The sequence below is a fragment of the Somniosus microcephalus genome, chromosome 9 (genome assembly GCF_052327205.1).
Source record: "Somniosus microcephalus isolate GS21.2 chromosome 9, FLI_Smic_1.0, whole genome shotgun sequence".
Lineage (NCBI taxonomy): Eukaryota > Metazoa > Chordata > Chondrichthyes > Squaliformes > Somniosidae > Somniosus > Somniosus microcephalus.
The window spans coordinates 37,631,234-37,658,543 of NC_140995.1; the positions used below are offsets into that span (position 1 = coordinate 37,631,234).

At 48.5% G+C, this 27,310-nt stretch overlaps 1 protein-coding gene across 1 annotated transcript in view; it reads right to left on the reverse strand.

Moving 5' to 3' along the window:
* col21a1 (collagen, type XXI, alpha 1) overlaps positions 1 to 27,310 on the reverse strand; it is a 639,396-nt gene that overhangs the window by 406,059 nt on the left and 206,027 nt on the right. The window contains exon 10 of the mRNA XM_085996520.1: positions 13,765 to 13,827. Coding sequence (XP_085852646.1) covers positions 13,765 to 13,827 — 63 coding nt within the window. The remainder of the gene's footprint in view (positions 1 to 13,764; positions 13,828 to 27,310) is intronic.

Genomic DNA, 27,310 nt, shown 5'->3' on the forward strand with positions numbered 1-27,310 from the left:
GACTCGTCGATCGACAGTTCCAACGGGCCACAGCAAAAAATCGCATAGACCTCTTCAGAAGACAAACACGGGACACAACCAACAGAGTACCCTTCATCGTCCAGTACTTCCCCGGAGCGGAGAAACTACGCCATGTTCTTCGCAGCCTTCAACATGTCATCGATGATGACGAACACCTCGCTAAGGCCATCCCCATGCCTCCACTACTCGCCTTCAAACAGCTGCCTAACCTCAAACAGACCATCGTTCGCAGCAAATTACCCAGCTTTCAGGAGAACAGCGACCACGACACCACACAACCCTGCCACGGCAACCTCTGCAAGACATGCCAGATCATCAACACAGATACCATCATCACATGTGAGGACACCACCCACCAGGTACATGGTACATACTCATGTGACTCGGCCAACGTTGTCTACCTCATACGTTGCAGGAAAGGATGCCCTGGAGCATGGTACATCGGCGAGACCATGTAGACACTGCGACAATGGATGAACGGACACCGCGCAACAATCACCAGGCAGGAGTGTTCCCTCCCAGTCGGGGAACACTTCAGCAGTCAAGGACATTCAGCCTCCGATCTTCGGGTAAGCATTCTCCAAGGCGACCTTCGAGACACACAACAACGCAAAATTGTAGAGCAGAAACTGATAGCCAAGTTCCGCACTCATGAGGATGGCCTCAACCGGGATCTTGGGTTCATGTCACGCTACATGTAACCCCACCTGACGTAGGGTCATCCAGACTCGAGTCGTCGTTGGCTTGTTCTCTCTACACAGATGCGGCCGGACCTGCTGTGATTTCCAGAAAAAAAAATGTTTTTTTGTCTGTTTTTTGTTTTTCATACAGACCCCAGCATCTGCAACATTTGACCCCTTGTGACCCCACCTCATTGTTCTTTGATGTAATGTTTTCCTGACTAACCTGTTTGGGCACCATTCACACCTTTGATTGCTGTGATTATCTCTCTGCTGAGGTGTGATAAATGGCAGTTAGAAAGATTACCTGTAATCATCCAGCATTATTCTCTGACTATATAAGCTGTGTCTTTATGCATCTCTCCACTTCACCTGACGAAAGAGCAGCGCTCCGAAAGCTTGTGATTTCAAATAAAACTGTTGGACTATAACCTGGTGTTGTGTGACTTCTTACATTTATCCACATTATCACATCCCCATCTCACAAACCATTCCTTACACTCATTCCATCATTCTTACTCAACCTTCTCTTCTTTCCCTCCTTGCAGGAAAAGAGAGCCCAAAATAAGAGGGTGAGGGGGAGAACCGTGGCCCTCCATCATTTGAAAATCTTACAATAGCAGAGGAGGCTGCTTTAGAAATATATGGAGTGGCCAAGCGGCTGGAGGGGGGAGACGGAGAGAGGGGGACATCTCAGCAACCTGGTGACAGAATTACATATCATACATGGCATACATCAGTCACTCATATGGGGACAGGGACAGCAGTGGAGAGTCCTCGCCGGAGGGCACAGGACGCTCCTAGCTCTGCTCAGCTGCATGAAGACACTGAGCCTCGGGGGCCATCTAGAAAGAGGATGCTCCTGGAGGTGCAGGAAGAAGTGCAGGGGGGTCTGACAGATTTTGCGAGCGCTTGTCTGCAAACGTTCAGAGAATGGAAGAGTCCATCTCCAACATGAGCACCACCATGTTGCAGGCAATGGCAACTGTAGGCTCCTCCATGGATAAGATGGCCACCTAAATGGAGCAGCTAATGCACCACTCACAGGAGCACATGGTCTCTATGGAGAATAGATAGCTATCTATGGAGGATAGTTGGCTATGTATGGAGAATGGATGGCAGAGATTCATAGACCTCCTCTCTAGGAGGGATGTCAGCGTAGACGTGGGTCCTCATGGCCCCACTGATGTGCAGCAAGATGCCCTCCAGCTCCTTGGCAGCAGGGAAGTGAGTAGGCTGCCTCTACCTCTGCTGAAGCCACAAGGCTAGCACCTCGTAGAAGCACACGGAAGAGAAAGATGACACACAAGTAGATCCACAAGGATAGCCACTTGGGTGTTTTATCCAATGTTTATGTAAAGTTTCCATTAATATGCTGTCAAACATTAAAATCTTTATTTTCAACACTTTGTGTGCATCTTTGAAAGTGGCTTAGTGAGTTGCATTGAATAGTGAGACATAATGGTACCTCCAGCAATGGTGGTGAGTGTGAAAGGAATGGTCTGGTCATTGCAGGGATGCTTTATGGATGCTGTGCGGTGGTGCCAACCTGGCGCATCATTTAGCAGCCATATGGGTGTACAACATCAAGTGAAGTAAATCTGGCCATGATGATGCCATCCCTGGCCTCCTGGGCAGCAATGTGCTTGGGTGCTGATGCCCTCTGTCATGTGCAGCATCAGGTGATTGCGGAGAAGGATGGTGGTGTTGTTGTTAGTGCTGCTGATGTGCCTGGTGCTGCTGGTGTTGGGGCTCATGGTGGTCAGATTCTGAGGGCCAGGGTGAGACAGTATAAATGGTATCCATGCTAATGGAATAGATGGCAGGTGAAGTAGAGATAACAGAAGCAATAAGTCAATGGTGAAAGACGTTCTTCAAATGAGGTGACACTGGATGAAGACTCTGCTGGAAAGACTGCAGCCTGTAGAATGTGTGCTGGAAATGCAGTGAGAAACAGCATTTGCTAAGGAAAGTGATCATCTGTCAGGTGGTAGCTTTTATAGTACATTTAAGAACATAAGAAATAAGAGCAGGAGTAGGCCATACGGCTCCTCGAGCCTGCTCCGCCATTCAATAAGATCATGGCTGATCATCGACCTCAACTCCACTTTCCCGCCCGATCTCCATATCCCTTGATTCCCCTAGAGTCCAAAAATCTATCCATCTCAGCCTTGAATATACTCAAAGACTCAGCATTCACAGCGCGCTGGGGCAGAGAATTCCAAAGATTCACAACCCTCTGAGTGAAGAAATTCCTCCTCATCTCAGTCTTAAATGACCTACCCCTTATCCTGAGACTATGCCCCCTAGTTCTAGACACTCCAGCCAGAGGAAACAACCTCTCAGCATATACCCTGTCAATCCCCTTCAGAATCTTGTATGTTTCAATGAGATCACCTCTCATTCTTCTAAACTCCAGAGAGTATAGGCCCATTCTACACAATCTCTCATCACAGGACAGCCCTCTCATCCCAGGAATCAATCTAGTGAACCTTCATTGCACTGCCTCCAAGGCAAGTATATCCTTCCTTAGATAAGGAGACCAAAACTGTGCACAGTACTCCAGGTGTGGTCTCACCAAGGCCCTGTACAATTGTAGCAAGACTTCCTTACTCTTATACTCCAACCCCCTTGCAATAAAGACCAACATGCCATTTGCCTTCCTTATTGCTTCCTGTACCTGCATGCTAGCTTTCTGTGTTTCTTGCACGAGGACACCCAAATCTCTCTGAACACCAACATTTGAAAGTTTCTCACCATTTAAAAAGTATTCTGTTTTTCTATTCTTCCTACCAAAGTGAATAACCTCACATTTCCCTACATTATACTCCATCTGCCACCTTACTGCCCATTCATTTAATCTACCTATATCCCTTTGCAGACTTTGATGCTGTCAACTAATCAGCTGGAGCAATAGCCACTGAAGTTCCGCCTCAGGTAGACAGACGTGGTTCCCAAGCAGTGTGTTTCCCGTGGCCATCCAGTTAAATTCAAATGGCAAGGGTAAAACCACTCTTGAGGGTCTGACAACTAGCTACTAATAATTTTAATTCGGTCGCCCACCTCTGCCGGTCGGGTCGGGTCTGTGCTGACAGACGCACCTGGGGGAAAGGCGCGTGGGAGCGGGATGACAGCGGGTTTCTGACCCGCTCCCAAAAATAACAACTTTCCCACCTGACCCGCCTCCGATTGCACCTGCTACCACCCCGGAAAATTCCTGCCTTAGTGAGACGAGGCCTTAAGTCGCTTCATTTCATAGCTAGCTGAACATACCAAACAGCCATTATGACCACAAAATAACAACAGAAAATGCTGGAAAAACTCAGCAGGCCAGGCAACATCAGTGGAGAGAGAAATAGAGTCAACGTTTCGGGTCGAAACCCTTCTACAGAACTGAGAGAAAAGGCAGGAAATGAAACAAAAGGCAGTTTGGGGGCTGGGAAATGGGGGAGGGGATGAAAGAAGAGACATTAAGAGATATTCAAGGTGAGACGAGATAGTAATAGGATAGGTAAAGAAACAGACAATGGCTCTAAAAAAAGTGTGAAATGCACTGGCAGAGTGAAAGACAGCTGCCATGTGGGAGAGAGAGAGGAAAAAAAGGAAAAGTCACAAACCAAAAGTGTGGATAAAAAATATAAAAATATAATAGGGGCCGAGGTTATGATCTGAAGTTGTTGAACTCAATGTTGAGTCCGGAAGACTGTAAAGTGCCTAATCAGAAGATGAGGTGCTGTTCCTCGAGTTTACGGTGAGCTTCCATGGAACAATACAAGAGGCCGCAGACGGTGAGGTCTGAGTGGGGATGGAACGGTGAATTGAAATGACAAGCGACCGGAAGCTTGGGGTCACCCTTACGGACTGAACGGAGGTGTTCCACAAAGCGGTCACCCAATCTGCGTTTGGTCTCCCCAATGTAGAGGAGACCACATCGTGAGCATCGAATACAGTATACTAGATTGCAAGAAGTACAAGTAAATCGCTTTCACCTGGAAGGGGTGTTTGGGGCCCTGGACAGTGGGAAGGGGGAGGTATAGGGGCAGGTGTTGCATCTCCTGCGCTTGCACGGGAAGGTGCCGGGTGAAGGGGAAGGGGTGCTGGGGGTGTTAGAGGAGTGGACTAGGGTGTCTCGGAGGGAGCGGTCCCCACGGAATGCTGAAAGGGGAGGGGAGGGGAAGATGCGTTTGGTGGTGGGATCACGTTGGAGGTGGCGGAAATGGCAGAGGATGATCCGTTGAATGTGGAGGCTGGTTGGGTGAAAGGTGAGGACAAGGGGAACCCTATCGTCGTTCCAGGAGGGAGGGACAGGGGTGAGGGCTGAAGTGCGGGAGATCGAACGGTCCCAGTCGAGGGCCATGTCAACCATGGTAGAGGGGAACCCTCGGTTGAGGAAAAAGGAAGACATGTCTGAAGCACTGGTGTGGAGGGTGGCATCGTCGGAGCAGATGCGGCGGAGATGGAGGAACTGGGAGAATGGAATAGATTATGACCAGACTCACTTAATTCAATCCATACAGTACATCCTCACATCACAATACAGGAAACTCTTTTTTATCCGGCACCGACAGGACCGGCGTGGTGCCGGTTGATCAAAAAGTCCGGATTACAGAGAGGTATATTTACCAAGGTACGACAGCCCCGTACACGGCCACAGGTGCAGGAGCCCCGGTTACACGGCACTTGTGCAGGAGTCCTGGTTACACGGCCACAGATCCAGGAGTCCCTGTTGCAAGGCCACAGGTGCAGGAACCCCGGTTACACGGCCACAGATCCAGGAACCCTGGTTACACGACCACTAATATATAGTAAAACTTACCTGAACCTACTCCTGAATTTTGCCGGTTAAGAGAGATTTCCGGATATTTAGGTGCCGGTTAAAAGAGAGTTTCCTGTACTATATAAACATTCCATATCAGTAGCTCATCATAATTGACTTAAATAAGATGGCTTCCAACTATCCTCCAGCATTTCTAAACTCTTCACCTGAGCAAAAGCTCTCACGGCTTTCTTATTAAAACAACATGACTGCTCTCACAGTCTTGCTTTTTCAAAAATCCTGTCTCCTAACCTGTTTCCCTGCAGCTACTGGCAGACCACATTGCGGCGCTGGAGCTGCGGATGGATACATACTGGAGCATTCGCGATGCTGAGGACGTCGTAGATATCACGTTTAATTAGTTGGTCACAGCGCAGGTAAAGGCTGCACAGGCAGGAAGGGAATGGGTGACCGTCAGGCAAAGTAGTACGCGCAGACAGGTAGGGCAGGGGTCCCCTGTGGCCATCCCCCTCTCAAACAGATATACCGCTTTGGATATTGTTGAGGGAGATGGCTTATCAGGGGAAGAAAGCAGCAGCCAACTTCCTGGCACCATGGGTCGTTCTGCTGCACAGGACGGGAGGAAAAAGAGTGGGAGAGTTATAGTGATAGGGGATTCTATTGTAAGGGGAATAGATAGGCGTTTCTGCGGCCGCAAACGAGACTCCAGGATGGTATATTGCCTCCCTGGTGCAAGGGTCAAGGGTGACTCGGAGCGGCTGCAGGGCATTCTGGAGGGAGAGGGTGAACAGCCAGTTGTCGTGGTGCATATAGGTACCAACGATATAGGTAAAAACCGGGATGAGGTCCTAAAAGCTGAATATAGAGAGTTAGGAGGTAAATTAAAAAATAGGACCTCAAAGGTAGTAATCTCAGGATTGCAACCAGTGCCACGTGCTAGTCAGAGTAGAAATAGAAGGATATTTCAGATGAATATGTGGCTAGAGGAATGGTGCAGGGGGAGGGATTCAAATTCCTGGGACATTGGAAACAGTTCTGGGGGAGGTGGGACCAGTACAAACTGGACGGTTTGTACCTGGGCAGGACCAGGACCAATATCCTAGGGGAAGTGTTTGCTAGTGCTGTTGGGGAGGGTTTAAACTAAAATGGCAGGGGGTTGGGAGCCTGTGCAGGGAGACAGGGGAAAGGGAAACAAGGATAGAAGCAAAAGACAGGAAGGAGAAAAGCAAAAGTGGCAGTCAGAGAAATCAAGGGTGTAAATCAAACATGGCCAACTAAATAATAATTCTAAAAGGTCTAAGAGTGTTAAAAAAACAAGCCTGAAGGCTTTGTGCCTTAATGCGAGCAGCATTCATAATAAGGTGGATGAATTAGCTGCGCAAATAGTTGTAAACGGATATGATATAATTGGGATTATGGAGACATTGCTCCAGGGTGACCAAGGCTAGGAATTCAACATCCAGGGGTATTCAATATTCAGGAAAGACAGGCAAAAAGGAAAAGGAGGTGGGGTAGCATTGCTGGTTAAAGAGGAGATTAACACAATAGTAAGGAAGGATTGTGGTAAACCACTGTTTGTATTCCTGTTTGTCCTGTTTGTATTCCACTGTGTACATGCCTGGACATGCCTCGGCTGACTCCTCCCACAGGTCCTAGTATAAAGGTGACTGCTCCCCAGCCCTTTGTATTCTGGGCCTGTCGACCACTCGAGGCAGACCTCCATTCTGTTGTTAATAAAAGCCTTTAGTTACTCTTCTAACTCTCGGTCTTTTATGAGTAATTGATAGCGCATCAATTTTATTAACAACATTTTTATAATGGAGAAGATCCTCACACCAGCATGCCTGGACTTAGATCATCGGGAGGCGGACTCATCCACCAAGTTTACTCACTGGCTTAAGTGTTTCGAAAAATTCCTGACCGCCTCTGAAGCAATCAAATCGGACGAGGACAAACTGGATGTCCTGACCTCCAAAGTGAACCACCGAGTGTACTCGGTCATCCAAGACGCGACCTCGTACGCGGACGCTATCAAGCTCCTCAAGGACCAGTACACGCGCCCAGTGAACGAAGTGTACGCCAGGCACCTTCTGGGGAGTCGTAAACAACAACCTGGGGAATCGACCGTGGAATACCTTCAGGCACTGTCTGTGCTTGGCTGGGCCTGTGGTTGTAAGGATGTAAAGGCCGCCGTGTACACAGAGGAACTTATCCGGGACGCTTTTGTAGCGGGCCACAGATCCAATTACACCCGACAGCGACTGTTGGAGCAGAGTAACCTCGACCTCAACAAGGCCTCTGAACTCGCACTATCGTTGGATGCAGCCTACCAGGGCATGGATGCCTACTCCTCTGCACCGTGGACGCCGCGGGGAATGACAGCCTGGGACACGGTAGGACCGCCTCATAGCGCCGTGCCACCCCAGCCACACCCCAACAACGGCCCAACTACCGCAGCAGTGTCCCAAGGCCAGACAGCAGTGCCCCAAGGCCAGAAATGCTACTTCTGTGGCCAGGCAAAACACCCCAGAGCGCGCTGCCCGGCGAAAAACGCGATCTGCTCGGGCTGCGGGAAGAAGGGACACTACGCTAGCGTCTGCAGGGCCAAAGCCACCCCGAACCCCAGCAGCGCCGCGTGTGGGCCATGCGGGCCGCCATCTTGGACCTCCCCGGCCATGTGCGAATCACCGGTACAGCAGCCATTTTGGACGCCTCCAGCCACATGGGGATCATGGACGCCGCCATCTTGGACGACAGCCGGGACGCAGCAGGCCCCCGACACCGCCTCATCTGATACCCGCAGCGACACACCGACCCCTACGCTGGCATCCGTTACACTGGACCAAGCGAGACCGCACCAACTGGCCAGTTCCACAATGGACATTAAGGTAAATGGTCATGATACAATCTGCCTTTTTGACTCTGGGAGCACGGAGAGCTTCATCCACCCCGACACGGTGCGGCGTTGCTCTCTCCCAGTCCTGCCTGCACAACAGCGGATTTCTATGGCCTCCGAGTCCCAGTCGGCGGACATCGGCGGCTACTGCGTGGTGACACTCGTAGTAGACGGGACCGTGTACGATCATTTTAAACTTCTGGTCCTGCCTGACCTCTGCGCTGCCGTCCTGCTGGGGTTAGATTTTCAGTGCCACCTTAAAAGTGTTACGATGGCGTACGGTGGACCCCTACCCCCACTCACAGTCCGCAGCCAGCAGCTTCCAAATTGCCCGCCGCGCACCAGGTGCAACCTCTCCACACTCAGAGTCACCCCCCCACCACTGTTTGCTAACCTCACCCCCGACTGTAAGCCCATCGCCACAAAGAGCAGGCGATACAGTGCCGGGGACAGGGTTTTCATTAAAACCGAAGTGGAGCGGCTCCTGAAAGAAGGGATTATTGAGGGCAGCACCAGCCCCTGGCGAGCCCAGGTTGTGGTCGTTAAGACCGGCGAGAAGCAGCGCCTGGTCATCGACTACAGCCAGACAATAAATCGCTACACCCTGCTGGACGCCTACCCACTCCCCCGTATAGCTGATATGGTCAACCAGATCGCGCAGTACCGCGTCTTCTCGACCATTGACCTGAAATCAGCGTACCACCAGCTCCCCATCCGCCCTGAGGACCGCCAGTACACTGCCTTTGAGGCAAACGGCCGCCTCTATCACTTCCTTAGGGTTCCCTTTGGCGTCACCAACGGGGTCTCCGTCTTCCAAAGGGAGATGGACCGGATGGTAGATCAAAATGCGTTGCAGGCCACTTTCCCATATCTGGACAATGTGACCATCTGCGGCCGTGACTTGCAGGACCATGACGCAAACCTCGAAAAATTCCTCCGCACCGCCCAACTCCTAAACCTGACATATAACAAGGAGAAGTGCATATTCCGCACAAACCGCCTCGCCATCCTTGGCTGTGTTGTGGAACACGGAGTCATCGGCCCCGACCCCGACCGGATGCGTCCCCTTATGGAACTTCCACTGCCCCACTGCCTCAAGGCCCTGAAGAGGTGCCTAGGGTTTTTCTCCTATTACGCCCAGTGGGTCCCCTACTATGCGGACAAGGCCCGTCCGCTGATCAAGTCGACCTCTTTTCCCTTGACGGCAGAGGCCTGCTTAGCCTTCCACCGTATCAAGGAGGACATTGCCAAAGCCACCATGCACGCAGTGGACGAATCCATCCCCTTCCAGGTGGAAAGCGACGCGTCCGACTTTGCCCTGGCCGCTACCCTCAATCAGGCGGGGAGACCCGTGGCCTTCTTTTCACGAACCCTCCAAGGCCCGGAGACCAGACACTCCACTGTTGAGAAGGAGGCCCAGGCGATTGTGGAGGCTGTGCGTCATTGGAGGCACTACCTGGCCGGAAAACGATTTACCCTGCTCACTGACCAGCGTTCAGTTGCTTTTATGTTTAACAACAAGCAGAGGGGCAAAATCAAAAATGACAAGATCTTGAGGTGGAGAATCGAACTTTCCACCTACAACTACGAGATCTTGTACCGGCCCGGGAAGCTAAATGAACCCCCGGATGCGCTATCGCGTGGCACCTGCGCCAGCGCGCAGATCGATAGACTACGGGTCCTCCACAATGACCTCTGCCACCCGGGGGTCACCAGGTTCTTCCACCTCATCAAGGCCCGCAACCTGCCTTACTCTATTGAGGAGGTCAGGACCATGACCAGGAACTGCCAAGTCTGCGCTGAGTGCAAACCGCACTTTTATAGACCAGACAGGGCCCACCTGATAAAAGCCACTCGCCCCTTCGAGCGCCTGAGCGTTGATTTTAAAGGGCCTCTCCCCTCCTCCGACCGCAATGTGTACTTCCTCAATATTATTGATGAGTACTCCCGTTTCCCGTTCGCCTTCCCCTGCCCGGACATGACCAGTGCCACGGTCATTAAATGTCTGAACAACCTCTTCACCCTGTTCGGCTTCCCCAGCTATATCCATAGCGACCGGGGCTCATCGTTTATGAGCGACGAACTCCGTCAGTACCTGCTAACTAGGGGTATTGCCACAAGCAGGACCACCAGTTACAACCCCCGGGGGAACGGACAGGTGGAAAGAGAAAATGCGACAGTTTGGAAGGCCGTCCTGCTAGCCTTAAAGTCTAGGGGCCTTCCAACCTCCCGCTGGCAGGATGTTCTCCCCGATGCGCTCCACTCTATTCGGTCACTGCTCTGCACTGCCACTAACGCCACCCCTCATGAGAAAATGTTTGTCTTCCCAAGGAAGTCCACATCGGGGACATCGCTACCGCCATGGCTGACGTCCCCAGGGCCGGTCCTACTGAGAAGACACGTGAGGACCCATAAAACGGACCCCCTGGTCGAGAGGGTCGACCTCCTCCACGCCAACCCCCAGTATGCTTACATCGCATACCCGGACGGGCGGGAGGACACAGTCTCCATAAGAGACCTTGCACCCTCGGGGACCGCAGTAACCCACTACCCACTACCACCCCCCCCCACGATCCGATATCCAGCCCCAGCAGACGGCAGGCCTGGGCCCCGCGACCCGCTCGACATCTACGAGGACGACACGCCTGTGCCACAGCCTACGCTGGACTCGACGCTGGAAGCTTCACTACCCCTGCCGTCGCCACGCCGATCACAGCGGCAGACAAGACCTCCGGAGAGACTCCAATACACTAACTTTTAATACACTTCACCCCGCCGGACTCAATTTTAAACAAGGGGTGAATGTGGTAAACCACTGTTTGTATTCCTGTTTGTCCTGTTTGTATTCCACTGTGTACATGCCTGGACATGCCTCGGCTGACTCCTCCCACAGGTCCTAGTATAAAGGTGACTGCTCCCCAGCCCTTTGTATCCTGGGCCTGTCGACCACTCGAGGCAGACCTCCATTCTGTTGTTAATAAAAGCCTTTAGTTACTCTTCTAACTCTCGGTCTTTTATGAGTAATTGATAGCGCATCAAGGATATTAGCTCTGATGATGTGGAATCTGTATGTGTAGAGCTAAGAAATACCAAGGGGCAGAAAACATTAGTGGGAGTTGTATACAGACCCCCAAACAGTAATGCTGAGGTTGGGGATGGCATTAAATGGGAAATTAGAGACGCGTGCAATAAGGGCACAACAGTTATCATGGGTGACTTTAATCAACATATAGATTGGGCTAACCAAATTAGTAACAATACTGTGGAGGAGGAATTCCTAGAGTGTATACGGGATGGTTTCCTGGACCAATATGTCAAGGAACCAACTAGCAATCAGGCCATCTTAGACTGGGTGTGAGAAAGGATTAATTAGCAATCTTGTTGTGTGAGGCCCATTGGGGCGGAGCGATCATAATATGATAGAATTCTTCATTAAGATGGAGAGTGAAGTAGTTGACTCAAAGAGTAGGGTCCTGAATTTAAATAAAGGAAACTATGATGGTATGAGGCGCGAGTTGGCTAGGATGGATTGGGGAATGTTACTTAAAGGGTTGATGGTGGATAGGCAATGGCAAACATTTAAAGATTGCATGGATGAACTACAGAATTTGTTCATCCCTGTTTGGCATAAAAATAAAACAAAAAAGGTGAATCAACCTTGGCTAGCAAGGGAAATTAGGGATAGCAGGGAGTCCAGAACCAGGGGTCACAGTCTAAGGATAAGGGTAAGCCATTTAGGGCTGAGATGAGGAGGAATTTCTTCACCCAGAAAGTGGTGAACCTGTGGAATTCTCTACCACAGAAGGCAGTTGAGGCCAATTCATTAAATATATTCAAGAAGGAGTTAGATATATTTCTTAAGGCTAAAGGGATCAAGGAATATGAGGAGAAAGCAGGGACAGGGTACTGAATTTGGATGATCAGCCATGATCTCATTAAATGGCGGAACAGGCTCAAGGGGCCGAATGGCCTACTCCTGCTCCTATCTTCTATGTTTCTATGTTTCTATTAGGTGCTCAAGATTGACAGGGTAGATGCTGAGAGGTTGTTTCCCCTGGCTGGAGTGTCTAGAACTAGGGGTCATAGTCTCAGGATAAGGGGTAGGCCATTTAAGACTGAGATGAGGAGGAATTTCTTCACTCAGAATGTTATGAATCTTTGGAATTCTCTGCCCCAGAGGGCTGTGCATGCTCAGTCATTGAGTATATTCAAGGCTGAGACAGATATATTTTTGGACTCATGGGGAATCAAGGGATATGGAGATCGGGCGGGAAAGTGGAGTTGAGGTCGATGATCAGCCATGATCTTATTGAATGGTGGAGCAGGCTCGACGGGCCGTATGGTCTACTCATGCTCCTAATTCTTATGTTCCCAGTTTCTGTCTTGTTGTTCACAGACAGACTGAGATCAGAGAACATTCCAACATAGTGGGTGTGAGGTGTTTTTCTATTACCTAGATAAGCTAAAGAATTGCTTATTGTTTAATCTCTGATGAAGACAAGTTCCATTTAGCATTTAATCACCTTTTGTCTAGTTCCCTTTTTAAAACTTGAGAGACACCAAAGGCCGGAATTTTCCCCTAAAAAAACGGATGGGTTTGGAGCGTGGGGGCAGTTAAAGTGTTAAAAATGGGATTCCTGACCTGATCCCGCCTCCAACCCATCCAATTACAGTTTTAGCGGAGGTGGGCGACCAATGCACTCCCAGGGGGCCGTACCTCAATTTAAATATTGCAATGAGGCTGGAAGCCTCTTTTTCCCCTCCATTTTGTGTTTAACTGCCTGTGGACGGGGTTCACACAATTCATGAAACATGGCAGTTAAACAGAGGCTAGGACTGCTGCATCCAGGAGATAAGTGACTTTATACCTACCTCCTGGATCCAGGGTCCCTGCCTAACCCACCTCCCCCCCCCCCCGCGATCGGAGACCCCACAACGAGGCCTCCAATTGCCTTCCCAGGCCTCCCCCCACCCCCTGGCCTCCCTCCCGGGTTTCCCACCCGCCTTGGAGGCCCTACGCCCCTAACTCGCCTCTCTTGAGAAAATTCCGGCCTTTGTTTAAAAAAAACTAGGATTAAAGATAACTAAAAAAAATCATTTCTGTGTAAAATGGTTAAAAATTCCTTAAGTATGGCAATAATAATTTAAAAAATATATGAACATTGTGTTAAAAATAATGGAGAGGAGTTGCAAATTACAGTTATGCTAATTTTCACAGAATCACAGAAACCCCACAGTGCAGATAGAGGCCATTTCGGCCCATCGAGCCTGCACCGAACAGAATCATTTTGTGGTCAAATTAAGTGTTGATCATAGAAGAAGCAACAAGACTCATAAAAAAGCACGACAGTTTTCTTCAAATAGAGGTGAGTAAACCATTTAGTACTCACAGGCTTACCATCTGCACCAGGTCTTCCTGGATCACCATATTCCCCAGGTACTCCACGTTCTCCCTATAGAAAACCAAATGAAACAGTAATGTAAGCATTCTCTGAGCATGCTTTGAATCCCCTCAAACTGAGACCTTTAAGTTGTATTGTTCCATACAATGTGGTTACAAGCCTAGCTGTGGTTAGCTGAAAAATAAGATGTGTTACTCTGGAACTTACATGATTTAGGTACTGTAACCCTTTAAAATTGAAGTTTTGCTTAGAGTTAAAAGATACAAGGCTTTTTTTAAAACATGCTTGCATCACTTACAGATCATACAACATAAAACTCGCAAGACAGAACATTTCACTAATAGAAAAAACATGTTTGTAGTCAACTGTGCCAAAAGGCACAAATACTGCGTTAGTTTCTTCCAGTAAAATTTGATCTGATGTGTAATCGCCTTTTCCAGCACAGGCAAAAAATACAGTAACTGAATACTTAACTAACTATGGGCAGAATTCTGCATCAGAAACGTCAACAAAAATTCAGTGTTTGGATGATTTTCCAACATTAAATCAAGACTTTTTAGCACCTGCTGATAAATCTGTACAAATACATTATCCTGCATAGCCTACACCCACATTAGTCTAAGGGATTCACTTTATGAAGTGATGTATGATGCAGAGCTCTGCAGAAGTTGCCAACTTTATTTTTGTTTGCACTGCCAACATAACCATTACTTTCAAGTAACGGAATTGAAAACGAAGAACATTTTCTAACATTCACAATATCCTGTAATAATGACAGCGACTAATAATGCATAGATTTGTAAATATTATTTATTTAAAACGACTATGTCTAAACATTGGCCAGGAATTTCCTCAGAGCTTGTCCCAGCAAAGTTACAGTAGTGGAGTGAAAGCAGCTCCGAGGAAATCCACAGCACGTAAGCCTAACGTAGTCACGGACAAAAGTAAAAAATAAAACATAGCTCTCTTGCTTTGTGCAATTCTTTATCTACTTTTCTCCTACTCTCTAATTATTTCTGACCCACTCTTTCTGTCTTGAACTGCCTGTCTCCCTGTTTCTTTCTGGATGTATCTTCCATAGAACCTGGAATTAGGAACATAGGAACAGGAGTAGGCGATTTAAGAACATAAAAACATAAGAAATAGGAGCAGGAGTAAGCCATATGGCCCCTCGAGCCTGCACCGCCATTCAATAAGATCATTTAGACCCTCATGCCTGTTCCGCCATTCAATTATATCATGGCTAATCTGGTAACCTCAATTCCATTTACTCGCCTTTGAGCCATATCCCTTGATACCCTTACCTAACGAAAATCTATCAATCTCAGTTTTGAAATTTTCAACTGACCCCCAGATATCACAGCCTTGGGAGGGGGGGTGGAGAGTTTCAGATTTCCACTAACCTTTGTGTGAAAAAATGCTTCCTGATTTCACTCCTAAATGGCCTAGCTCTAATTTTAAAATTATGCCCCCTTGTTCTGGACTCCTCCACCAGAGGAAATAGTTTCTCTGTATCTACCATATCGATTCCCTTTATCATTTTAAACACCTCAATCAGATCACCTCTCAACCTTCTGATCTCAAGGGAATGCAAGCCAAGTTTATGCAACCTGTCCTCATAACCTAGCCCTTGAAACCCCAGTATCATTCTGATGGATCTGCACTGTACCATATCCAAGGCCAATATATCTTTCCTGACATTCAGTGCCCAAAACTGAGTACAGTACTCCAGATGAGGTCTGACTAAGGCCCTGTACAGCTGAAGCATTACATCCTCATTTTTGTATTCCACCCCTCTTCAGATAAAGTCCAACATTCCATTAGCCTTTTAAATTACTTCTTGTATCTGTGCACTAGCTTTTAATGATTTATGTGCATGGACACCTCAGTGTGATTTACACCGCTGTGCACCTTTTAAGAAAGTGTTACATCCGCCACTAACCTCTAGAGGGAGATACACATAAGTTTCCTAGGTATGCCCATTTACAGTCCATTGGTACAAGCGTTGATGTGAAACCAATGCAAGCAGCTGAACCAGCAGGAAACTTCTGTGCAGTAATTTCAGCAGCACACTGAGGACAAGAGGTTAAGGCAGGAACACTACTTGGATCTTTTATTTCTCTCTCAAATTACTTCATTGTACTGTATGTATTACCAATATTTTTATTACACTTGGACAGAATTATGCATATTCAAATGCCATCTGTGCCTAGAGGGCAGGAAGAAATGGAACCAAGCCAGAGCTGAAGAATGAACAACTTCAGACCTCTATGACTTCTAAACCCCCAGGAGGCCACTGAAGGCAGGATTGTAGTGTCCGAGTATAAATAATACACGGACTGCAGGAGAACAATACTAACAGGTATTTACTGAACAGAGGGTAACTTAAGACTGAAGCACGGTGGCATAGTGGTTAGCACTGTTGCCTCACAGCGCCAGGGACCCGGGTTCGAATCCGGCCTCGGGTGACTGTCTGTGTGGAGTTTACACATTCTCTCTGTGTTTGCGTGGGTTTCCTCCGGGTGCTCCGGTTTCCTCCCACAGTCCAAAGATCTGCGGGTTAGGTTGATTGGCTATGATAAATTGACCCTTAGTGTTAGGGGGATTGAATACGTGGGGTTACGGGGATAGGGTGGGATATGTGTTGGTGTAGGGGTTACAGGGATCGGGTGGGATATGTGCCGGTGCAGGCTCGATGGGCCGAAATGGCCTCTATCTGCACTGTGGGGTTTCTGTGATTTCTGTGAGAAGCCTGCTATGGCTTTATATACAGGGGTGGTCACTGCCGGTACTGCAGTATAGAATCAGTTCTTCTCTTAAAGGTACATACACAACAATTCCTCCCCTTTTAGATAAACAGTACATAACATTCATTTAACAACTAAATAATAACTAATTACAATTACAATTTTCTCTGTACTATATACATCAACTGAAATAATCATTTATAAGTTCAGTCTTTGAGGAGGCTTCCTGATCCTGACTGGATAGCACCTTTCTCGAGTATCCTGTTCTTGCGGCGGAGTTGATTCTGGCTCATTGTCATTGGTTGGTTCGTCAGCTTCCAATACCACTGCTTCTGAGGTGGACGCAATCTGTACTTCGGGTTGATTACCAGGTGCACCTGCTCGTGGTATGGGTTTGGCTTGTTCCTGTGGCTCTAGAATCTGGTCAGCATGGCGTCTCACGATGCTCTCTCCAACGTCCACTGTGTACATTAGTGGTCCCTGCTGTGTGCATATCGTCCCTGGCTGCCATTTTTCTGTTCGGTAATCACGGGCCAAGACTGGTTGCCCTATCTTGAAGCTCCTGGTTGGCTTCTCATTTATGTGCTGGAATTGCTTATCCACAACATCTCGTCTTATGTTTGGTTTGAGCAAATCCAGGCGACATCGTAGCCTTCGGTTGAAGAACATTATGGCTGGAGCTTGGTTGGTGGCTGCATGTGTCGTATTCCGGTAAGCAAACAAGAAATTACCCACCTTGTGTTGTAGTGGTATGTCATCATTATGCATTGCCTTTATTGCCTTTTTAAAGGTCTGAACAAACCTCTCAGCCAATCCATTTGTGGCTGGATGATATGGGGCAGATGTGTAATGTTTCACCTCATTATTCCTCAGAAACCTCCAGAAATCCTCGGACACAAACTGTGGCCCATTCTCGGAGCAAATCTGTTCTGGCAAGCCATTCCTGGTGAAGGTGGTCCGTAGGACTGCAATAGTTTTCTTCATGGTGGTGAAGGACATTTTGATGACCTCTGGCCATTTTGAATGGGCGTCCACAGCGATTAGGAACATTGAGTCCATAAATGGACCAGCAAAATCAATGTGTACCCGTTGCCATGGGGATGAGGGCCATTCCCATGGATGTAGCGGGGCCTGTGGTGGAGCGTTTTGGGCCTTCTGGCATCCTGTGCATCTCTTGGTCATATCCTCGATTTCTTTATCGATTCCCGGCCACCACACAAACGCCCTGGCTAGGCACTTCATTTTTACCTCTCCCAGATGACCCTCATGAAGCTCATTGAGCACTCTATCTCTCAACTTGGATGGAATTACCACTCGGGATCCACACATCAAGGTCCCCTGGCACACTGACAGCTGTTCTCTCCTTGGCGAGAATGCTGGCAACAGTGAGTCGCCATGTGCTGGCCATCCCTTCACCGTCAAATCATAGACCTGAGAGAGTGTCGGGTCATTTCGGGTTTCCTTCTCTATACTTGAGTTTGTAACAGGTAGACATTCGACTATGGTCGCATGGAATATCTCAACAGGGTCCACTGCAGGTGCTTCCTCTACCGTAGGCAACGGTAGGCGCGACAGCCCATCAGCGTTTCCATGCTGTTTCGTACCCTTGTACTCTATGTCGTACTGATGTGCCCCTAGAAAAAGTGACCATCTTTGCAGCTGTTGCGCCGTCATCACCGGAACGCCCTTCTTTGGGTTAAAAATGGAGACCAGGGGCTGATGATCAATCAGTAGGGTGAATTTCTGCCCGTGCAGAGAGTGATTGAACTTCTTCACCCCCCACACCAGGTTGAGGGCCTCCCTGTCAATCTGGGCGTAGTTACGCTTGGCTGAGGTTAACGAGCGCGACGCAAAGGCTATTGGCCTCTCTGAGCCATCAAGGAATCTGTGTGACAGCACCGCTCCGATGCCGTAGGGAGACGCATCACATGCTAACCAAATCGGTAGTGTTGGATTGTTGTGGGCCAATACTTTTTTTGATGTGATTAGGCATTTACATTTCTGAAAGGCACGCTTACACTCATCACTCCATTTCCATGTTACTCCAGTTTGCAGTAGGGCGTTCAGTGGGTGCAGAACTGTAGATTAATTCGGCAAGAACTTATTGTAGTAGTTCACCAACCCGAGGAACGACCTCAGTTGCGACACATTTTCCGCTGCTGGAGCCTTGACTACAGCCTCAATCTTGTCCGGCGACTTATGCAACCCTTCCTCATCAATCATGTGGCCACAATACGAGATTTGTCTCCTGAAGAACTCGCATTTGGGGCGGTTGGCTCGTAGCCCATATTCCTGTAATCTAGTGAGCACCTGCTCCAGGTTGGCAAGGTGTTCACTGTCATTTTCGCCCGTAACCAGGATGTCGTCCAAATAACACTGGGTCCCCGGGATCCCTTGCAGGACTTGTTCCATCGCCCTCTGCCAAATAGCCGGGGCTGATGCTACCCCGAATACCAGTCGATTGTACAGGTAAAGGCCTTTGTGAGTGTTTATCGTGAGGTATTTCCTAGATGCTTCTTCCACCTCCATTTGTAGATACGCTTGGGCCAGATCAATCTTTGTAAAGCGTTTCCCTCTAGATAGTGAGGCGAAAATATCTTCTATCCGTGGAAGTGGATATTGTACTGTGTGCAGGACTGGGTTCACAGTTACCTTGAAGTCCCCACAGATGCGAACCTTCTTCGGTTCCCCAGGCGTGCTGCTCAATGATTTCTTCATTACAGGAACGATGGGTGTAGCCCACTCGTTCCAGTCCACCTTGGACAGCACACCCGAACGCTACAGACTCTCCAGCTCTGCTTCAACGGCTGGGCGGATCGCGTAAGGTACCGGTCTGGCCTTAAAAAATTTTGGGTTTGCGTTATCTTCGATTTTTATCGTTGCCGTTACTCCTTTTAGAGTCCCAAGTCCTTGTTGGAACACCTCTTTCGCGTCAGTTAGAATTTTTGACAGTCGTCCAGGTGTGACGTCATCATCCTTTTTATCAGTCACAGTTAGCGCCTGAATGGAATGCCAATCCAATTGTATTTTTCGGATCCATTCACATCCCAATAATGGTGGTCCTCCATCTGGTAGTATATATAGATACAGTTTCTGTGTTTCCTTGCCGTTGTATTCAACTGGCACCCTTATTTTTCCTCTGGGGTAGACTTTTTGCCCCGTGTATGTCTTCAATACAATGGACGTGTCCTTCAAGGGTATGTGTGAGAATAGCCGCTCATAGTCTCGTCGATTCATGACCATTAGGGCTGATCCTGTGTCCAATTCCATCTTTACTGGGGACCCTGCTATCATGAGGGTGACCCAAATGGTTCGGTGATCCTCCTTTGCGATCACGTTGTGTAACTTTAGACAACTTAGTCTCCTGCTCCCGGAGTCCTTATCACTCTCCTGACCTTCCGAACTACTGTCTGTCAATATCTTTACTTTCTTGTACTTTTCCTTAGTAGTTCTTGTAGTGTTGGTTTTCTTTCCCGAGCTGCAGACTCTTGCTATGTGTCCCATTTTCCCACATTGCCTGCATACTTTGTCCTTAAACCAGCAGTCCTTCTGATCATGGGTTGTTCTGCCGCAGCGATAGCACTTTTCTGCTCCATACGCCATTTTGTTTGCGCTGTATTCTTGTGGTTTCTGTTGTATTTCCGCAGCTCCCCATGCTGCTGCTTCGTAGGATACTGCCATGCTGAAAGCCTGTTCTAGCGTCAGGTCCTTTTCCGAAAGTAGACGTTTCTGGGTTCCTTCACTCTGGAGCCCGCAGACAAACTTATCCCGTAAGGTGTCTGCCAGTCCTGCTCCGAACTGGCAGTGCTTCGATAACTTGCGTAGTTCCGTAAGATAGTCAGCATTGCTCTCATCTTTGTGCTGGTTTCTTTTATGGAACTTAAATCTTTCAAACTTTTCTCCATTGGTTTAGCTGGGGTAATTAAATTCCGCAATAGGCCGTACGTTCTCGCGCCCATCGAATTTAATAATACCGACGCCTTCTTTCCATCGGCCACCTTATTTGCCTTGCAGTACACTTCAATTCTTTCCACATACGTGATCCAATCTTCTACCTCGTTGTCGAAAGCAGTGATACTGCCACTTTTCGGCATCTTGGGTGATTTAAAATGGCGCCTCCCGCGCTTTTTCTTCTTCACCAATGGATTAAAATGGTACCTCCCGCGCTTTTCCTTCTTCCCCAATGGAATAAAATGGCGCCACCCGCGCTTTTCCTTCTTCCCCTTGCTGCCACGCTGCTCCTAGCGTTCTGCAGGGTAATGGCGGCGACCCGCGGCTTCGGCGCGTCTCACTTTTCCTTCCCCTTGTTTTATTTTCGCTACGCTGCCCAGTTCTTGAGCACCGACTGCGCCCTGTGCGCTCCACCCTCTCTCTCTCTTTTCCTCCCGACGATGCTGCACGGCCCCTTTGCAGAGCCGCTCGATCGAGCTCGAGCCCGCCGCAGTCCGGAAGGGTCAGCGCACTACCTGCTACCAGCACGATTTGCTGGAACACCTTGACTGGGGAGCCAAGCCCAGCTCTCCACAGCCTCTCCTGCAACTCTCCGAACTCCGATGGATCCTTGGGCGGTTGCCCGCGGTTGACGCCCGTTGTTCTGACTTCGACCTCCAAGAAGCTTCTTCTCAGGGAAGATCCCCCTGAGGTGATGCAGTACTGCAGGTGAGTTCGAACCTGTTCGTCGCCAATATAGTGTCGGAGTATAAATAATACACAGACTGCAGGAGAACAATAATAACAGGTATTTACTGAACAGAGGGTAACTTAAGACTGAAGTACAGAAGCCTGCTATGGCTTTATATACAGGGGTGGTCACTGCCGGTACTGCAGTATAGAATCAGTTCTTCTCTTAAAGGTACATACACAACAAGGATGAACAGAATTCTGGGTGTGGGTGCCACCAAGTCACCCAGAATTATCACTCATGCCACCTGGACGGCACCAGAACTGACTGCCAACACCCTAGGACTGCCGAGCTCTGCCACAAGAAATTCCACATCCTCAGCAGGACAGACAAGGCTACACATGCCCACCTCCGCCTTTTCTTGCTTGTTCACCTTTTCACCCACTTAAAGTAGAACTTCCACAATGCTCCCTGGTTAAGGGATGCCTCCAACTCTCTATCCTGCACTATGGCTGTACAGTTCCACCAACATAAAACTACTACTTTGCACAAGCACAAAACCACGTCCTCCACTTTAACACAATCACACCCCCAAATCACTTACTAAACCTCTCTCATGCCACTTGTCGCTCACTCCCTAACCGCCAGCCTTATTTACTTATCTCTTTGCAGGATACATTGGTGCACAATGCCTGCAAAGACAGGCCACCGGAGGGGGGTTTCCACATCTTTAAACCCCTCATCCCTTCAAAGACAAGGTCATGCAGCTCATGGCAAGGCACTAAAGGCTTTACTTTAACAGCCTCATACCCCAACATCTTCAGCTCTCACGTGCCACCTCTACCACTCCTCAATTGCTAGCCTTATCCTCATTCACTTTCTTCTTGCAGGACAAATTGGAACACAATGCCCTCCAAAGGCAGGCCACCTTTAAACCCCTCACCCCCTTCGCCATGCAACTTGTGGTCACTCATTCAGTCCTTGCGAAGTAAACTGCAACTCGCCAGTGTCTGGTTATTAACTGAGCGCCTACGCTGTTGCCCTGGCACCACACAGACAGAACCTCCCATTCCCTTTCCCTGTCTCCTTAATCCCGAGGGTAAAATGCTCATTTATTATGACCTTCTGTCTTTCCTGCAGATCGACCACAGTAACAAGGAGAGGAAGATGATGATGATGAGGAGGAACTGGGTAGTTCTTTCTCCCTCATCGCATATGGTGATGATGGTGAGGACTAGTCTACATACCAATTGCAGCTGCTTCATCCTGCCCCATTTTCCTCTGCCTCAATCCTCTCCAATTTACCACCTCCTGCATTTGCTTCTTTCTCCCAAGCACCAGCTCAAAGACTTACACCTGGAGGTGGGGGAATGAGGGGCATCATGTAGTAGTAGTGAGGATGTGGCACCGGATGAAGCACAGAGCACGAGGGAACCGGAGGAGTAACCGGAGGGGGTATGATTAAGAAGTTTGCAGATGATACTAAAATCGGCTGTGTGGTTGATACTGAAGAAGGAAGCTGTAAACTGCAGGAAGATATCAATAAATTGGTCAGGTGGGCAGAACAGTGGCAAATGGAATTCAATCCAGAGAAGTGTGAGGTAATGCATTTGGGGAGGGCTAACAAGGAAAGGGAATACACATTAAATGATAGGACACTGAGTAGTCTAGAGGAACAAAGGGACCTTGGAGTGCATGTCCACAGATCCCTGAAGGTAGCAGGCCAAGTAGATAAGGTGGTTAAGAAGGCATACGGAATGCTTGCCTTTATTAGCCGTGGCATAGAATACAAAAGCAGGGGGTTTATGCTTCAACTGTATAAAACACTAGTTAGGCCTCAGCTAGAGTACTGCGTGCAGTTCTGGTCACCATATTACAGGAAAGATGTGATTGCACTAGAGAGGGTACAGAGAAGATTTACAAGGATGTTGCCAGGAGTAGAGAATCTTAGCTATGAGGAAAGACTGGATAGGCTGGGTTTGTTTTCCTTGGAACAGAGGAGGCTGAGGGGAGACCTTATTGAGGTGTATAAAATTATGAGGGGCATAGATAAAGTGGATAGAAAGGACCTATTTCCCTTAGCAGAGGGGTCAAAAACCAGGGGGCACAGATTTAAAGTAATTGGTGGAAGGTTTAGCGGGGATTTGAGGGGAAATTTCTTTACTCGGAGGGTTGTGGGGGGTCTGGAACTCACTGCCTGAAAGGGTGGTAGAGGCAGAAACCCTAACACATTTAAAAAGTACTTGGATGCGCACTTGGGATGCTGTAACCTGCAGGGCTACGGACCAAGAGCTGGGAAGTGGGATTAGGCTGGATAGCTCTCTGTTGGCCGGCACGGACACGATAGGCCAAAATGGCCTCCTTCTGTGCTGTAACTTTCTATGATTCTATAAGTGGGAAGTGGGGAGGATGTACCACCTTCCTAGCGGAGCTTCAAGAGAAGGCTGCCAGTGGGTTCAGTGTCATGGGACCGAGAAGGCACGGTACTCATCTGAAAAGAATGTTTGAGGAACATCATACCTATGTGCAGACTTTGAAGTCATTCTATGAGGATGTGCAGCAACTGACAGGTATGACACTCACACCTACAGCTGTCCATTGTGGTAACATCACAAAAGCTTTATCTTCCTTGCAGGAACCAATGGAGCAAGTGACAGCTTCATTATAATCTATAGCACCTCCCCAGCTAAGAAATGGCCAGAGACCAGTAAGTGCCTCCATTTCCATGGAAGAAAAGACTGTAGCTATGGAGGCAATAGGGGACAGAATGGAGTGCATGAATCACAGCATCAAGACCATGGAGAAAGCTATTTCTCAGAGCCATTAGGACCAGACATCTGCCATCAGATCAGCCATCCCAGTGGAATGGTGATGGCTCAAGTCCACCTGCCTGAGGCTGCCGTCTCTCAGGACTGTGGCCTCTGGTCTTCCTCCTCAGAGCACCATGCCAGTGGAACGTGGGAAGCGAAACAAAGCTGCCTAAGGACAAGCTCCAGAGATGCAGCCAGCAGTAGTTCCCTGTCAGGAACCAGCTGCCAAGGAGATCTGGCTTTGGTATCCAATATAGACTGTTCCACAGAAGAGAATCTTTCAGTGATGATATATGATGTGACGCCTTTGCAGTAAATGCTGCCTGAGACTCCTTTGCTCCATACTGTGGTGCTCTTCCTCCTCCTCCATAATCGCATACAAAGGTACGCTCATAGGGAGTGCATTACCTGCTCCTGAAAGCCCCTGGCTGTGGGTAGGTGGTGAGGGGGTGGGGGTCCAAAAACATGCCAGTGTTCTGATCCTGTGAGAAGCAGTAAGAAGCAAATCCAGATGTGTGCAGGCAGAAAGGCAAAAAATACTTTAAAAAGCAATTCCCAGCTGCCAAAATCTGTTTTCAAAAAATCCAGACCTTTCTGCCAGGAACTCCTCACTGTATCAACTGATATTGGCAGCTGCTGCACCTCATGAATCTCAGTCTAAATTGCCCAGTGTGTGTTAGGAGTGCAAACCCAGGAAACTGTCTCTCACTCTGCAAATGAGATCGCTGGTGTCTCAGATGACATCACGGGAGGGCTCAAAAAGTGTGAAGCGGCTTTCACTGAAAGTTCCTCACAATAAAAATCCTAAGCCATTTGTAGACCGCTGCACCTCGACTTTTATATTCTATGCCTCTTGCCATAAAACCCAGTTGGGCATACTGTACTGTCGGCTGTGGGCAGGTATCAAGGGTGATATTGATGCCTCGACAGGGTGCTTTGGGCTGTGTCGGAGAAACTTGTTGGAGCAATTGGAAGATGAGATGGCTATGTTTATGGTTTTGAACAATTTTTCTTAATGTGTTATAATCTTATAAATTTTATTTATCAGGGTATATAGTGGCATAGGTAATAGACTGTCATGAGGTTGTATCTTATATATTCAAAATAAGGAACGGAGATCAGTAATATCAGAAAGCACTTCTTCACACAAAGGGTAGTAGAAATCTGGCAATCTCTCCCCCAAAAAAAGCTAATGGGGGAAAAATTTGGTTGCTTTGTGCCTCCAGTTAGCACCCTAAGAGGGCGCCCCAAGAGAGAGCTAATGGGGCACAAAGCAACTGGCGCCCGAGCACGGCGATGTTTGCGCCGCTCGTGAAATTGACCAGACATTTTGCGGCAGCGCTAAACACTACCACCACGATCTCCTGCGATCGCAGACCGTGACGTCAGTCGCGCGTGCAACGCTCGGTAGCGCCCCGGACCGGATATTGAATGGCGCCCCCTGCCTTACTGCCAGCCGCTAGCAACGACAGGTTGAGGGGAGCGTTTTGCAGTCATGAAGGGACTGGGGGAGCTCTATTTAAAGGCGACTGCTTCCTGCCTTTTTTTGTCGGTGACATTTTTGCACCACCCATTCTGAGAGAGAGAGAGAGAGACTTCTGGAGAGATTCTATACCGTGTGAAGGAGTTTTGGGTACTGAGCTGCACTTTACAGGTTCATTTTGATTTGACCTTCCTTGTATCGATTTAGAAGAGACTATGGGGGCTGCACTCTGAGCTCTTTCCCTGGGCCTCTCCATTGTTCTTTCCAGCAGATTTGATGTACAGGTCTCTCCAGGCCGAGATTCAAGGCTGCAATGAGCAGGGTGTGAATGCAGAGCAAGATCGACCCTCCCCTTTAAGAACTGGCCGGCGCCAGTGTGTCTGTGTTCCATTGCTGACTGATGTCACATGAGCTTCGCCAGCGCTCTGAGGTAGCACCTAGCTCCTCGGTGTTAGTGCCTTGAGAGGTGTGTAGCACCTGATTTAGCGCTCCAATCACCTCCAGGGGCGATAGAAGCCAAGTTTGCAGTCGGAGGCAATAATTAGCGCCAGGCACTAAACTTTGTGCCCGGCCGATAACTGCGCCCCAAACGGGGCGATGCCGAATTTCTCCCCCAACGTTGAGTCTGGGGGTCAACTGAAAATTTCAAAACTGAGATTAATTGATTTTTGTTGGGCAACAGTATTAAAGGCTACAGACCCAAGGCGGGTAGATGGAATTAAGATACAGATCAGCCAGGATCTAATTAAATGGCAGAACAGGCTCGAGGGGCTGAATGGCCTACTCCTGTTCCTATGTTCCTAGTATGTGTACAAACCAACTTGTCAAGCAATACAATAAACATTCACTATAGAGCCGATTCTACAATTCCATGGAAATTGTTTGCTACAGTGGACCATACCATCCTTCTCTATCAAAGTTTCTCCATTGTCCAGCAGCCAACGCATTTCCAACAATGTCTTATTCTCTTACTCCTGCACTGTCATCCCTGCAATCCCCCAAATTTCCATTCTAGCCTCCCTTCTTTCAGCTTTCACATTTACACTGACGACACCCAGCTCTACCTCTTCTATGTTATCAGACTGTCTATCTGACATCAACTTATGGATGATCCACAACCTCTTCCAATTTAGCATTGGGAAGTCTGAAGCCACTGTTCTCAGCTCCTGCCATAAATTGCGCACTTTTTGCCACTGATTCCATTCCCCCTTTGTAGCCACTCAGACTATACCAGACCATGCAAATTATAGCCATGCTGTTCGACCCTGAGCTGAGCTTGAAACCCTGCATTTTCTCCATCACTAAAAACATCTGCACAACATTGCCTGTGTTTGCCTCTGCCTTAACCTCTACTCCACTGAAGTCCTTATCCATGCTTTTGACACCACTACATTATTGTTCTAATACCCTGTTTCCTCCATCCTCCACACACTCCAACTTGTCAAAAACACATCCATATGTATCCTGTCCTGCACTAAATCTCACTTGCAAATCATCCCCTTCCTGTTGACCTATACTGGCACTCCATCTTCCAACATATTAAATTTAAACTCTTTGGGGGAAAAATTCAGTATCGCCCCATTTGGGGCGCCATTATCGGCTGTGCGCAAAGTTTAGCGCCTGGCACTAATTATCGCCTATGATAGCAAACTTGGCTTTTATCGCCCCTGGAGGTGATTGGAGCGCTGAATCAGGCGCTTCACACCAGTCTTAAGGCGCAAAGGCCGAGCAGCAAGGCGCTACCTCAGAGCGCTGGCGAAGCAAGGAAGGGCAAATCAAAATGAACCTGCAAAGTGCTGCTCAGTACCCAAAACCCCTTCACACAGCATTGAATCTCTCCAGAAGTCTCTCTCTCTATCTCAGAATGCGTGGT